This window comes from Pyrgilauda ruficollis, unplaced genomic scaffold, assembly GCF_017590135.1.
Source record: "Pyrgilauda ruficollis isolate IOZ18807 unplaced genomic scaffold, ASM1759013v1 scaffold27, whole genome shotgun sequence".
NCBI lineage: Eukaryota > Metazoa > Chordata > Aves > Passeriformes > Passeridae > Pyrgilauda > Pyrgilauda ruficollis.
Window position 1 is genome coordinate 4,234,407 of NW_024524044.1, and position 14,292 is coordinate 4,248,698.

Below are 14,292 nucleotides of genomic sequence, written 5' to 3' on the forward strand. Positions count from 1 at the left end.
TCCGGAAAACAATTCATTTTTTTTTTACTGGTCATGGAAAGTGAATCATATGGTGGTTTGATGGTTTGTATTCTGCTATTGTTGTCTCCTCTTCATTTTTAGGCTTCATATTATTTAATTTCTGCTAGGTGTTATTTCTAAAGAGAACAGAACGAACTGAGGGCCTCACACCCTCAGGTCTCACACATATCCAGGTCTTTTATCAATGTTTTTTAATGACTAGTACTCTGCTACAAGCCTTCTAAATTTACCTGATAAACTATTGTCAGTTCCCTCCCCAGTCCTGGATACATGTACATACACAAATATATACATGTGTGTGTATATATATAAATGTATATATGTATGAGAAATTCTTTGGCACTGGTTAAGGATGAGAGCAGTAGGGTTGTTTACAGAAGGTATTCTGACTCTTTATGTGGTTTAATAAGAAATTACTTCATTTGTAGAAGATGGAAGTGATGGAATGTTGCGTTTTCTTTAAATATCTGGAATTTAGTATAACTCCAGTTCTCTCTAATAGCTTCTGTAGAATCATCAAAAACCTAGAATATTTTCTAGGTACTCTTAAGGCCAGCCATAGGGATTTTCTGTGAGGGCTGTGAGGGATGAGAATGACTACCTGGTGATTTTCTCAGGAGCTTTCAGGATGGGATACGAGTAGAAAAGCCCTTTGGATTTCCAAAAACCCATACAGATGGAATTGCTCATCTGACTTCACTTCTGCCCTAGATTTCAGATAGTCTGGACAACTATCATGATTTTCACCCCTGAATATGAAAGCTAGTTAGATCTTTTTCTAATTACTTACTCACTGTTGTCATACTGAGTGGTTCACCAGTGGACTGAATTAGGAAAATGCCATTATCTTCTACTTTGTAAGTGAGGAACCAAGGTAGTGAGAAGTAAAAAGCTTTAAAAAACTTCATCAAGATCTACAGGATGTTGAGACAATTTTGAATGCAGGACATTGAGACAGACTTCCAAGGCTGCTAACTGCAATAGCATAGATTTCTAATAGCAAAGGCATACAATAAAATGTTTCCCATATATCATGGGGAATCCTAAACTCTGTCAGTGGAGCACTGACTGAAATAGGAAAGTTCCAGACATGTGTGCAACTGTTTTCCAATGTCTTGTGATTGACTTAGTTGTGAAAACAAAATTCTGCATGTGGCAGCCTAATGCTCTGCTTTATCACATATTAGGCAGATGGAACACGATGTTATTTATATTATTTTAACTGTCTTTTTATCAAAGCTTAGGCAATAACTTACCTGCAGATGAGAGGAGGAAGAGACACGTGGAGAACATGTCCTGCTCTTGTACTCATGGTTTCCTCTCTTTTCTTTTTCAGTGAGTATGTTTTTGAACACATTAACCCCCAAGTTCTATGTTGCCCTGACAGGCACATCCTCATTAATCTCAGGACTTATTTTGGTAAGTACTACATCTATTGATATCACTTTAGAATTTAATTTTGATATCCGGAATTGTATTTCAGGCTTCCTGCAGATTAATAGGAATCTTTTTTTCTTCTGTAAATTTACAGTTCTGCAGCACATAAAATTTGTCTATATTTTTATGTCTCTTTCTGTGTGAATGAAAAAAAAAAAAAAGGGTTTCAGTGCTGTATATTTGAAGACAAAAAAAGTCTTGAAGAACAATGTGACTCACTAACAACCCTACAGTAATTCTTAACAAGTATTTGCACATTAAGTGCTTTCCTTGACAAGTACTACTGAAATTAAAATGGACAATAAAAGGGAGAGGAGGAAAGGTACCAACTATCTCAGCTTAGCATGGTCCTTTCAGAAAGATACAGCAGGACTTACTAGAGGAACACCAGTTCTGGTGCCAGGGTAATTATTTCAGATCTTCACTTCTAGAATATTTCCCAGTACATAGCTGCCTATTTGCTTAAATGTCTGTATTTTTTAACCATTTAAAAAACCCTCCTCCCATATGTAATTCTTGAGGGCTTCTTTATGCAAATTGATGCAGTGGAGTGAATCATAATACTATCACAATGCAGGAGTCCAAAGCACAGCATTTTCTCTGAATTTTGTTAAATATCTTCATAGAAACAAATGGTGATTAAAAATACAGGAATTAACAGGGTGTACATACATATCATTGTATGTGGTCTGTTCTTGTTTCCTCACTGCTGAGATTTGGCTTACTGCCTACACAAATGAGTAGTATAGCATAACACAGAACAGATCAGAATGATCCTCTAGTCCAGCTGCCTGGTGATTTCAGGGCTGACAAAAAGTTAAAACATGTTATTGAGGGCATTCTGCAATTGCATTTTAAGCACTGACAGGCTTGGGGCATCCACCACCTCTCAAGGAATCCTGTTCCCACGTTTGACCACTTTCCCAGTGAAGATATTCTTCCTAATGTTCAGTCTTACCTCCCATCACAGCTTTGAACCATTCCCATGTGACCTGTCTCTAGATAGCCAGAAGAAATGATCAGCCCCTCCTTCTCTCCACTTCCCCTCCTCAGGGAATGGTTGCCTTTGTTTTAGTCTTGTTTGTTCAAGTTGTACGCTTTTAAAATCTGCTGGATACAAGCTGTAGACCCTCCCTCACCACACCAAACCAGGCATGTAACTGAGGGACCAGTGAGACCAAGTGTAAGCTATTGTAGTAATAAGTGGAAAGAGGAGTGAAAGAGAAACATGGCTAGAGACTGGTTCACATCATCTCAGATCTGCTAATCTCAGAGAAACCCGAAAGCAGCTCCAATCCTAACTGAACACTATCAGTTTGGTTTGGGAAACCCACATCTCTCACTTCCACATTGCCTGCAGCCAATGTAGATAAACAAATGGCATCCTTGACTACTTAATGCCTGTGAGACTCTCATCACTTAGATGATCGCAGGTATAAAGCAGCAGGTGCACTGCTGCTGTGCCTTGCTCTGAGTTTCCTCATAGCAGAAGGCAATTACCTAATGTTTGCACCTTGGGCATTCATCAGTCTTGCATGGATTGAGCCCCAAAGCACTCGATGGAGCTCCAGAGAGATCAACAGATCTTTCAGAATTGAGCAAGAGCCAGACCTGTAAGACTTGGATTCAGTTCAGCAGAGCTCACTCAAACATACAGAAGAAAAATAATGTTAGATGCAGCACTGTCACTCAGAAAGAAGAAAATGCTGGGTGCCACCACCAAGATGAGAAGGATTGAGAGAAATAACATGGCTTTCACAGACACGATTCCGTATTTGTTTATACAGGGCAAAGACAGCAGGAGGAGGTGGCAAGACAAAGACAGTTTATTTTTTGCCTTACTGAATTACATTACAGAATCAAACAGGAATAAAAACTTTGAAGAGTGACTAATTTATGTGAAACTAAATTCATCATTGCGAATGTAGGTACATTTTATACTGTACTCAGGAAGGTAATTTCTGAGGAGTGAGCTCAGCAGGCGACTTGTGAGCAAGGAATTTCTAAGTACTGTACTTTGATGGGAAGTACAAGAAGGAAGTGGCAAGAAGTACTCAAGACTATGATATGGAGTGGAGAAGGGGCAAAAGGACACCAATAGAAACCTTTCACAAAGAAATCAGATAGGAAGTCACTTACTATTGCATGAGAGTCCATTACGAACAAGTTGAAGAAACAGTGAGGTGATGGAGGTGTAGACACAGAAACCAGACTGAAAGCCTTTTTTGTTTGTTTTTTCTATCTTCACCACTGCTATCAGTTGTTGTTTGCTGTTCATATGGCACCTTCCTAAATGTGAAAAACGTATATAGGCCAGACAGGTAACAGCCAGGAACCCTAGATTGTAGGGACCACTGTCTGTGCTGAGAGGAACATGTTTTCTGTAAGTTTGATAATGGCAAAAGAACGAAGCAGATGTGGTCATGAAAAGAAAAAAGTTGACCAGATCATGCATCAGAAAAGACAGCTGATTAAGTTCTAGCGAGGTAGTGCTAGCTTTTCATTAGCCAAGTGTGCTTCAGATTAAATATTTCTTACTCTTGCTGTTTATCAGTAGCCCAGTTTTACATGCTGTTTACCATGACCAGTAACATGGTGAATTGCCTCCATTGGCACACACTTACATCAGACTACACAGCATCATCAGTTCTAAACAATTCTTAGTCCTGTTAATGATATTAAGTGAAGTTCTTATATAAAATAAACATTCTCTTGTCAAATCTACATCACCAGGGTACTTTTTAGGCTAGATGTACTATTATTACTTGGAATTTTCCACCATATGGGCTGGCAGATTTCTTTCCATTATCAGTTGGCTCCAGTTCCTAATCAGAAGGAGAAATCACAGCACTGCAGGTTATGAAATAATGGAAAATTCCATCATTTCAGAAGTGTGGTTACTGATGGGAAAGTGATTGCTTTTCCTAACTCTTGTTTGGTTCATGAAACAATGACTGCAAAGTTCAGCTTTGGGCAATTGAATACTACATTGCTCCTTTGCAAAACACTACACTCCTCTCTTATTTTGGCTCATACTTTGTTTTAATTCTTTAGGTAAAATTCTGGCCTCACTGCAGGCAATGTGACTTAATTGAAGCAAGGATTTCAGATCTCTTTTCTTACAGGTCAGAACTGTGCAGAAAATACTTTTCTATCTCAGGCATTTTCCTTAATTACTTGACTACAGCACACAGTTAAAAATTAACAATTTGGCATATATTCACTTCATCCACACACTATTGTAAGCATCAAAAATAAGAAGATTTAGTCCACAGTTGCATTAGAAATACTGTATTGGAAACTTGGTTCCACCACAGTAACTTTTAATGCAGTAAAACACAGTGTGCTGTCTCACAGAATACAATGAGCTGCATTGTATTCGATGTCTGGGAGGCTGGGGTTTTCCACAGGTAGGGTAATAAAACTGTCACAAAACACACCTGACATCCAGTAAATGCTGTGAACTAGAACTATGCAAATGCCACTGAGATTTCTAAATAAAGCCACATATTTAAAATACAGTTATCACCAAAGTTGTTCAGCAAGCATATGAGGCACTTGCACTGCAAACTGATAGAGTCTCAGTTCCAACAAAGCACAGGTAGAAGTGAACCTCAGACTTAAATATCCATAAGAATTCCTTGTTATTCTACTTCTGAGCTTGGGAGAGTACTAGTGTCTTCTGCTACACAATGAAAAGCATTCTGCAATGAACAAATACCAGGTCTTCCAGATGCAAGAATTAGAAAGGCAGCCTACAGAGGCAGAGCATGAGTCTAGACACTGCCTAGCACTGAGCAGCTAGGCTGTTTGCTACTGCCCAAGTACGTAGCATACCGTCGGAGTCACAGCCTTTTGTAGCCAATGGTACCAGTACAGGAAGTCTGAGAGAGAGCCTGAGTAACACAGAAGGACTTGTCTTATTTTCTGCAGATACTAATTGTTTCACTGCCTTTGTGTAGTGTGCTGCAGAGGGCCAGAAAGGTGGCTGAGTTCTGGGTGCTGCCACAGACTCTGTGGAAGTCTGACAGTTGTGCAGGGACAGTCTTTGAGGGCTGAAAAGCAATACATGGTAACCATTCAAAGTTTCCGCACTGCTCAGAGAAGGCTCAAGGTCAGGAAGGGCAGAACCATTGTAGGGAGTTCCTAAGAAACTGGAAACCCTTGCCAAGGAGCAGATGAGAGAGGAAGGGTCTATTGGAAGGCAGGCTGTAACCCAGTCCACAGACAAGAAAATTCTGTCATAACTAGGTGAGGTCTACACAGTGTTGAGAGAAGTAATACACATAATCCAGGCAATATGTTATTTTCTTTTGTGTTTTTGTATTTCCAGAGGTGGATGAAGTAATTAATTTTGAATACGCTGCCCACTGGCATTGCTTGTATGTTCTCCTGCTAGCTCTTTGAGATAAGACAAATGGGGGTTCAGTAACCAGGAGCAGAGTCTAAGAGGATGCTGAGTGGGTGTATTTAATCTAGAAGGAGTGGGGGTGCTTATCCTTCAAGGCTGTCATCAAGGACATTCAGCATGGTCAGAGGCATGCTGTTTCCTAGATCCAAGATGGGCAGGACTGGAGGATCAGGAGGCTACCCCTAACAGCTAAATAAAACAGACCAGCAGCTTACTTTGTTGGAAGGCAAGTAGCATTGTATAGTCACACTCATATGAATAAACACTCTTGCTTCCCAAACTATGGATGACCTTTTCTATAATGTCTACTGGAAGCAGCCCCTGAGCTGTAATACACCTGGAACATTTGCAGTCATTGCCTGGGAGAGTTGACACAGGCCACAGGCCAGGTAGTGTGCTAGCAAACAAACAGCATGGATTATTTGAGCCAAACCTGTGCTGTGGTCCCTTTTATTTATAAAATAGGCTTAACCATGGAATCGAGTTTTGCCAGCACTGTGCTGTTCTTCCAGAGAGTAAGTGTCCTTTAAATCCATTAGATTGGTTAAACAGTACTCCAAATCTACCCGTCTGAGACCTAAAAGTCTTATTACAATTAATCTTTATAGTAATTTATTCTGTCAGATGATCTCTCATCTGCTGAACTGTCAAAAGATTCTTGACTTCACATGGCTTTCAAACTGGATGATGCAGTTAGAAGTCAAATTTGATTTATAGAAATCAGGTTTCAAACCAGGTGGTGCTAAGATGCAAAAATTCTCTAAAAAGAATTTATTGTTTTGACTTAAATACCAAATTACAGATTTTACCTCTTCTACATGCTGAACAAATCACTCCTAGCAAAGGCTTGTGATGATGATGATGATGATTTATGGCTTTAATTTCTAAGAGATGGTATGGATTGAGATCTGGCTGATGTTTCCTGGCATTGGATTCACTCAACACAGCAAATACTTTTCAAAGCTGCCTTAAACAATTTATGAGCTTCAATGCCATTTTTAAAAATAATTAATGTATTTGTAAGTCTAAGGAGGCAGACTTACAGCTGTGTCACATGTTTGAGCAAGTTTCTGTCACTCAGCTGAACTGTAGCAGAGACTACATTTATATATATGTACATTCTTTGTGATTGTCCCCTCAGTTTCATTGAAATTCAGTGTGACAGCTTCCCAGCTGGTATACATTTGTGCAGGACAAGTGGGCTCAAGTGTGCTTTTGTGCTGCTCACTCCCTCTCTGGGTTTTACTGACCTCATCTAAAAGCTGATCATGACTGAAATAATGAGCAGGAATTTATTAGCACATTTTGCAAAACCTTTTTTATTTCCTCTCTTACAGAAAGCTTTTTAGATACGGTCTGAGTTTTGCATAGCCAGTCTGGCAGCTGTACCCGAGTCCCTGACTTAGGCTATAGTGAGATTGTTACCAAGTGTCCGTTGCCTCAGTGCAAGACTATAATCCTTCATTCCTAACACACTCTCCCTCTGAGGCTTTGGACAGGTACAGCTGTGGCTTTTGTGCCTTGATTTGTTCCAAGGCTTTCAAAGACAGAACAGAAACATGTTCAAGCAGATCTCTGACTGTATCTTATGGCATAGCCTTTCTCTTACAGTCAGCCACATGCTTATGATGCACTCTTAAATCATAAGATGTAAACTTTAACCCCTTAAAAAAGTGTGGTGTGCCTAAGAGCATGAGAACAGCTAAAACCAAAGCTGACACCTGTGCCAGTTCCCTGTCCACCATCTCCAGCATTCAGAGGCAGTGATGCATGCCAGGGGAGGCCTATAAGCAGTGTGGAACAAGTGTTCAGTGACACTGCATCAGCATTCTGTCCTTGGCACTTGGCATTCCCACCTGGCTAGTGCTGCAGGCACATGCCAGTGGAACCAGAACAGTGACAGACTCTTCCTCAGACTCTGTGTAAGGAGGAACTGTCCAGGTTGTGTGGGTGACTTGAGGGGGAAAGAGTTCACAAAGATCTGAATATGTTAATGCTCTGGTTTCTCTGTGACCATCTGTTTATCTTTCCAAATGCTATGTGTTCACATAGTCCTTCTGTCTTCTTCCCATCAGACTGCTCCATTCTTCCTTGTCAATGTCTCCCAGAAATGCTATTAGATTGTTTTGGAAAGTGATCTCCAGAGCTGCCACACAATCTTGTGTGAACTCCTCTCAAGTAGCCACCAGCTTCATTCCCTCTCACTCCTGTGCAGATAGAGTGCTTCCATATGAATCCTCTAGGTGCTTTAACAACACATTTGAATTTAGGGGAAGCCCCAGTGCAGAATGCATTGGGAGCATCTTTTGGAGAGGACCATATTTTCCTTCTATGTCAGAAAATTTATTTCCCCCTCCTTTAAAAAAGGGGATGGGGTATAAAAGTCTACAGACAATCCAGTCTCATGGAGACAGAAGTAATTTCAACTATATAAAGAGGTCAAGAGAACTTAAAAATCAAAAGGTAGTGAAGGAGGAAGTGTGTGAAGCCTGGCCTGATCTTTTCTGGAGCAGGCAGACCCTGAAGAGGCCTTCCAGAACCTGCTGTCTATTGACTGACCCACAAAAACCTACCCAACAGCACACTGATGGTGACAAAGATGTGAACACAATCCTTTCCCTTATGGTTGATTGTGCCTAGTAGGAAGAGATTTTATCAAAGCTTTTGGTACTGGGGTAACACATGGAGATACCAAGGAAAATGGGAAGGGCAGAGACTTTTCATTCCCCATTTTTAATGCAATCAGAATTACGAAGTCCTGCCAAATTTCTCAAAACTCCTTAGATTTGCTTTTGTTTCCTGTGGTATGTAGATGTTTGGGTGATGATTCAAGTGCAATTTATCTATTCATTATAAGCATGTGTTTCTTTACAATTTTTGCAGTCTAAACCTTTTCCATATTTATATGAAATAGTCTTCATTTCCAGGTTTATGTGGTTTCCTGAAATATGTGTATTCCTACTAATATTTTTTTTGGTGAAAATACCACAGATATATGTTTATGTGTATAATTTCAATTACAAGGTGTTCTCTTTGGCTGTGAAATGATTTTCCAAATAGATTTCTGTAAATAATTTTTTTTTTTCTGATTTGCTAGCTCAACCAAATGCCTGAAAATAAAATTAATTCGGAGTCAGCCCAACAAAATAAAACACAGTTCAGCTGGGGGCTGGGGGGGGGGGGGGGGGGGGGGGGGGGGGGGAGATCTTAAAAGGAACAGGATTCAGCTTCCTGGAGTTTGTTTGGCATTTTTATATTTCTTTTTAAAATTAAACTCATTGGAAATTAAGCTTATTTTATTAAAAGGAACAGGATTCAGCTTCCTGGAGTTTGTTTGGCATTTTTTTATTTCTTTTTAAAATTAAACTCATTGGAAATTAAGCTTATTTTAAATTAAACTCTTTGGAAGCATGTACTGGGGAAACAAGCCAGCCTGCTCTTCCTCACATTCCCTGGACTGCAGAGGGAGTTGAGGCAAGGCGAGGCGGCCTCACCCCTGGCTGCAGCATCCTCTCCATCGGGCCGAGTGGGGGGGAGGTTATTCTAGACGTAAATTTAAAGAAAGAGGCCTAACAGCTGAAATATAATATGTTATGGAGGTTATTTGAGTTAAAAAAAAAAAATTAAAACATTGCGTTGACAAGATTTGACATTTTCCACCTAAGCCTGGGTCACATTTTACTTCTCCGTGTGCTCGGGCAGGGAGGACGCGGGAGGAGGCCGCGGGGCGGCCGGGGCTGCCTCCTCGCTTCTCGGGCTGCGGAGCAGCGCTGAGAGGGAGGAGAGGGCTGGAGCCGGGGCGGAGGGGCGGGCGAAGGAGAGGGCTGGAATCGGGGCGGAGGCCGGCGGCCCTGACGGCGTGTGTCCCTTGCAGATCTTCGAGTGGTGGTACTTCCGCAAGTACGGCACCTCCTTCATCGAGCAGGTCTCGGTGAGCCACCTGCGCCCCCTGCTGGGCGGGGTGGACAACAGCGCGCCCAGCGCCGCCAGCGCCGCCGGCGGGGACGCGGACTCGAACCGCCAGAGCGTCTCAGGTGAGCGGCGCCGCGGCCCCCGCGCTGCCCCGGGCCTGCCCCCGGGCCTGCCCCCCGACCTGCCCCCGGGCCTGCCCCCCGGGCCTGCCCCCGGGCTCCTGCTCCTCCCGGCAGAAGGCACAGCTGCCTCGTTAATTGCTAATTGCATCCTTCCAAATTCACGCGGTGTGTTTTGTTCAGGCTGCGTGGTTCATGCATTTGCTTTCTGCTTGTTGTGAGGACCCTGCGAAATTGCACGTGCCCTTTCTGCCCTTTGTCCAGCGGAGGGACTGCAAAGATGGTTAAGGGGCTGGAGCATCTCTTATGAGCAAAGGTTGGGGGAGGTGGGCCTGTTCAGCCTCGAAAAGAGACAAGTGTGAGGGGACCTCATCAATGTCTGTGTGAAGAGTGTCAGAGGGACGGAGCTCGGTGGTGCCGAGCAGTAGGACAAAGGGCAGTGGGCAGAAGCTGATGCACAGTAAGTTCCACCTGAATGTGAGGAAGAACTGCTGCAGTGGAACAGGTTGCCCAGAAAGGCTGTGGAGTCTCCTTCCCTGGAGATATTCTAGCACCATGTGAACGCAGTCCTGTGCCGTGTGCTCTGGGATGACCCTGTTTGAGCAGGGAGGTTGGGTGAGGTGAGCCGCTGTGGTCCCTTCCAACTCAACCAGTTATCTGATTCTGTGATTCTAAAGGCAGGCAGTATTTCTAGTGAAATCATTTTTAGTAATAATAAAGTTGTTTTAAAAAATAATCAGGCAAAGAAGTTAGAAATGTTCATCTGGTTTTGCACCACTTTGGTTTTTTAGATAATAAAAACAATAAATAAAAAATAAAAACTTACTTTTTGTAAGTAGTATGTACACAACGTTTGGATTTCACCTTAGTAAGTAGAAGCATGGTGGTTTTTAACAGCTTAAGGGCTTGTATGTTCTGATTCCACTGCTGGTTTGCTTTGTGGCTTTGGACAAGTCCTAACGTAGTCAGGCTTTTTTAAAAGGCCTCCAGTTTAAGAGGCATGATTTCAGGCATTTTTGGCCTGAGTTCTAGAAACTTCCAGGCATTCACATCCCCTAAAAGTTTCAGTGCAAGGAGTGAAGGCTCTGACCCTAAGTCATTCAAGCCCGAGGCACTTTGAGTCAGGTGCCTGGGCAATGGTTCCAGCCTGCCTAAAATGAATCAGCCCTCAAGCACTGAAATTTGTGGACTAAAGGAGCCACAGAGGAACTTGTCTCCCTAATTCAGTGATTTAGCTGCCTGGGGATTGAAAAATTAGCCCATGAGTGATGAAAATGCTGGTATGCTATTGCGTCTGGCTTGAGTGGGATATACTCACTGTTAAAGTCAGGGCAGGAGTATCTGGGTTTGTCTTCCTCATCTGTAAAACAAAGCTTATCTGTCTCTGTCCTAGCTTGGCTTACAGGTCATAATCTTAGGCATGTGGCCCTAGAATCAACCAGAATTTTATTAAATTTATTTTATGTGCAGGCTTTTAGAATATATCAGAATTTACAAGTGAAGAAAAGTGAATGAAAAGAAAAAACTCGCTTATGGAGAAAACATTGTTCTGCAGTTGAGCTCACTATGTCTGTACCTAGCAAATTTTATCTCTGCTTCTCAGCGTGCATGAAAACAGTCAGACAAAAATTAGCTCTGATTTTACATGTTAAATAATGTAGGTGGCTTCACAAAACCTTGTTATTTACTGAGTAAGTCTACTTAAGGAAGCCTCCATATAGCACAGCAAATTCAGCTGTTGTCATTGTCATCTGAAGAGAGGCTGTGAATAGCAGCACTGCATGGTCCAGGATATTAGATTTGGGTGAACTGGCAGAAAGCATGGGATGTCTTGGAACCACCTGTGTGCACTCATCAGTGGGCTCAGTCACACTTCAGCAGCCCAAAATAACTCCTGTCATTTTAAAGCAAAGGCACAGTATTTTTATGAATGATGTTCACACAAGCATCTTGAATTTTCTGATAGAAAAAAATAGTTAAGGAGTGTGTTTGCTTTCAGTGCATGGACACTGAGCTGGGACTCTCAGTGCCTCTGGACAGCGTGTCTGTATGGATAGCCTGTTACTTGTGCCTTCAGGTGGCAATAAAAGGCCGTCTTTACGTCCCCTTCTTGTTGCTCAGTTTAAGCTTTCCCTGCTACAGCACCAAAATACTTCATACTTTGGATGAAGCGGAACCACTTGAATTCAAATAAGGTGAACAAAAAGTGTCATTGCAGTCAGATAGTTGTTACCCACTGTCATTGGTTGCAAACAGAGCAGGTCAAGACACCTGGAACTGAGAAGTCTGATGTTGATTTCATGTTTATAGTGGTTTGAAAGTAATTTTATATAAAAACTGTGGGATTGAAGCTTGTCAAACAGCCACACTCTGTGGCTGCACAGCAGAGCACAGCAGAATGTCAATCAAGCACTTCTGCTGCGTAAACCAGTGGAACTTTCTAATATTAGCTGCCTGCTGAAATGAGTTCTTCAAAAATAAGCTCTTCCCTAAAGTCTGCCTGTTCCTGTGTCTGTTCCATGCACTTACTGGGTAGGCAGCAAACTGAGGGCCCACCTCCTGTTCCACTTGACTACTTTCTGTGTTGCTGAGGGTGTCCTTCTGTTATTGTGGATAATTTATGCAAAATGCTTTCTGTCCATGCCACTGTAGCCCCATACTCAGATGTAGGAGCTGTATCCATGAGAAAAGAGGAGGACTTGACTTGCTGTTCAGTACTTCCTTTCCTAACAGAACAGGCATAAAGGGAACAGGCATATTTGTTACCATAAAGATACCCTTCTGATTCAATATTGTACCAGAAAACTGCTGGTTTGATCTCTTCAGAAATTATGTTAGAAAAATTCATAGGGAGAAATCTGCTGGTTAACGTTTTTAGTAGAAAGCACTTAGTGAAATGCTGGAGGGCCAGTGCTACTGATGAGTTTTTGCAGAGCCCCATGTAAAATCTGCTGTTTTTAACGTTTTTAACGTTTCACTAAAGCACTTAGTGAAATGCTGGAGGGCCAGTGCTACTGATGAGTTTTTGCAGAGCCCCATGTGAAGGGTCATCCGGTAGCAGACCTGAGGTGGAATGACATCCTGCCTCTCAGTGAGTCTTTGTGCAAGTAGTGGGGTTTATTCTGGTCTCACCTTCACTGGAGTGAATTGTCTTTGTTGAAATTAAGAGAATAAATCTGGTATAAAAGTAAAGAAAAGCCAGAATCAAGACCTCACTGTTTCAAAGGCTGTACAATTTGATTATATTTTTTAAATTTTTGCTTTAAATTGTGTTGTTGATTTCCATATCTCTTACTTCATGTAGTGTGAAAAATTCACAGTTTTTCCCCCCAAGGGAAATTTATGAAATGTTTCTAATATTCTGAAACCTCTGGAATGCAATCAACTTTTCTCTGCCAGTCAATTTCAGCATCTGCTTCCGTCTTAAGATCAGCAGATGTTTCCATGGATTTTTACTTCACAAACTAAGGAGAAATTAAATTTGGCAGCTGTAGCTGAGATTCACAGTGATTTACAGCATTAACTGGACAGTGATGTTTTTCTGGAGAAATAATGAGTCCATAGGGACTGGGTTAATTGCTGTTTTTTCAGTGCAATAACCCAGTGTGATCCCTCTTCAGTTCTGCATTATGGTAAATGTGAGTCCTGGAACTAATCAGTATTATCTTTTCATGTGGCATTTGGGGCTTTGTTAGTGGTTATTTGTCTGGAATGATTGCATTTGTTGACACTAATTTATAATTAAATTATTATTTAAGAAAGAAAGAACAGTCTGATTACCTTCATCTTGATGCTCTTGATGGGTTTTTGCATTTGCACCTATGAAAAATAAGCCATTTGATAAGGCTCGTTGTATGGTAACTGATGTTTTTTATACACCTCAAGTGCCATTGTAATTTGGGAGAGATTCATTATGTGTGTGTCTGCTTCTTACAGAGTGCAAAGTCTGGCGAAATCCTTTAAATCTGTTCAGAGGAGCTGAATATAATCGGTAGGTGCTACAAAATTACAGTTTTTGTGCATAGTACTGGCTTAAGGAGCTTAACTGTTCTTTTCCATTAATCTAACTGAAGATGAAAAACAAAATCAACTGTGGATAAATGCACTCATGTCAGGTTTTTCTGTAATTCATAAAATGTTCCTGAATTAAAAGGAATTTAAATTCATGCTGATGCACTTCCTTATTTCTCTAATATTTGCTATTTCTCCAATTTTTGGCAACCTTATAAAAAAGATGGAGTAACCTAAGTGTGCTGTACCTGGTGTTAATGCAGCATTTCTGTTCAAATCCATTATAGCAAAAAACCTAATGAATTCCTTATAGGTTTCATTGAGTCCTAATGTTTGAATATGTGTTCCCAAATTCCAGTGTGTACTTTTCAACATCCTCAT

The 14,292-nt window shown here is 41.4% G+C and overlaps 1 protein-coding gene across 5 annotated transcripts in view; it reads left to right on the forward strand.

Annotated features, from left to right (window-relative positions):
* The window catches only part of ST7 (suppression of tumorigenicity 7), a 125,939-nt gene that overhangs the window by 65,201 nt on the left and 46,446 nt on the right, over window positions 1-14,292 (forward strand). For 4 of the 5 annotated variants that reach the window (XM_041471464.1, XM_041471461.1, XM_041471465.1 and 1 more), the window contains exons 2-4: window positions 1,358-1,440; window positions 9,744-9,903; window positions 13,837-13,891. In XM_041471464.1, coding sequence (XP_041327398.1) covers window positions 1,363-1,440; window positions 9,744-9,903; window positions 13,837-13,891 — 293 coding nt within the window. In that variant the 5' untranslated portion in view covers window positions 1,358-1,362. The remainder of the gene's footprint in view (window positions 1-1,357; window positions 1,441-9,743; window positions 9,904-13,836; window positions 13,892-14,292) is intronic. The other variant, XM_041471466.1, reaches the window with a different exon arrangement.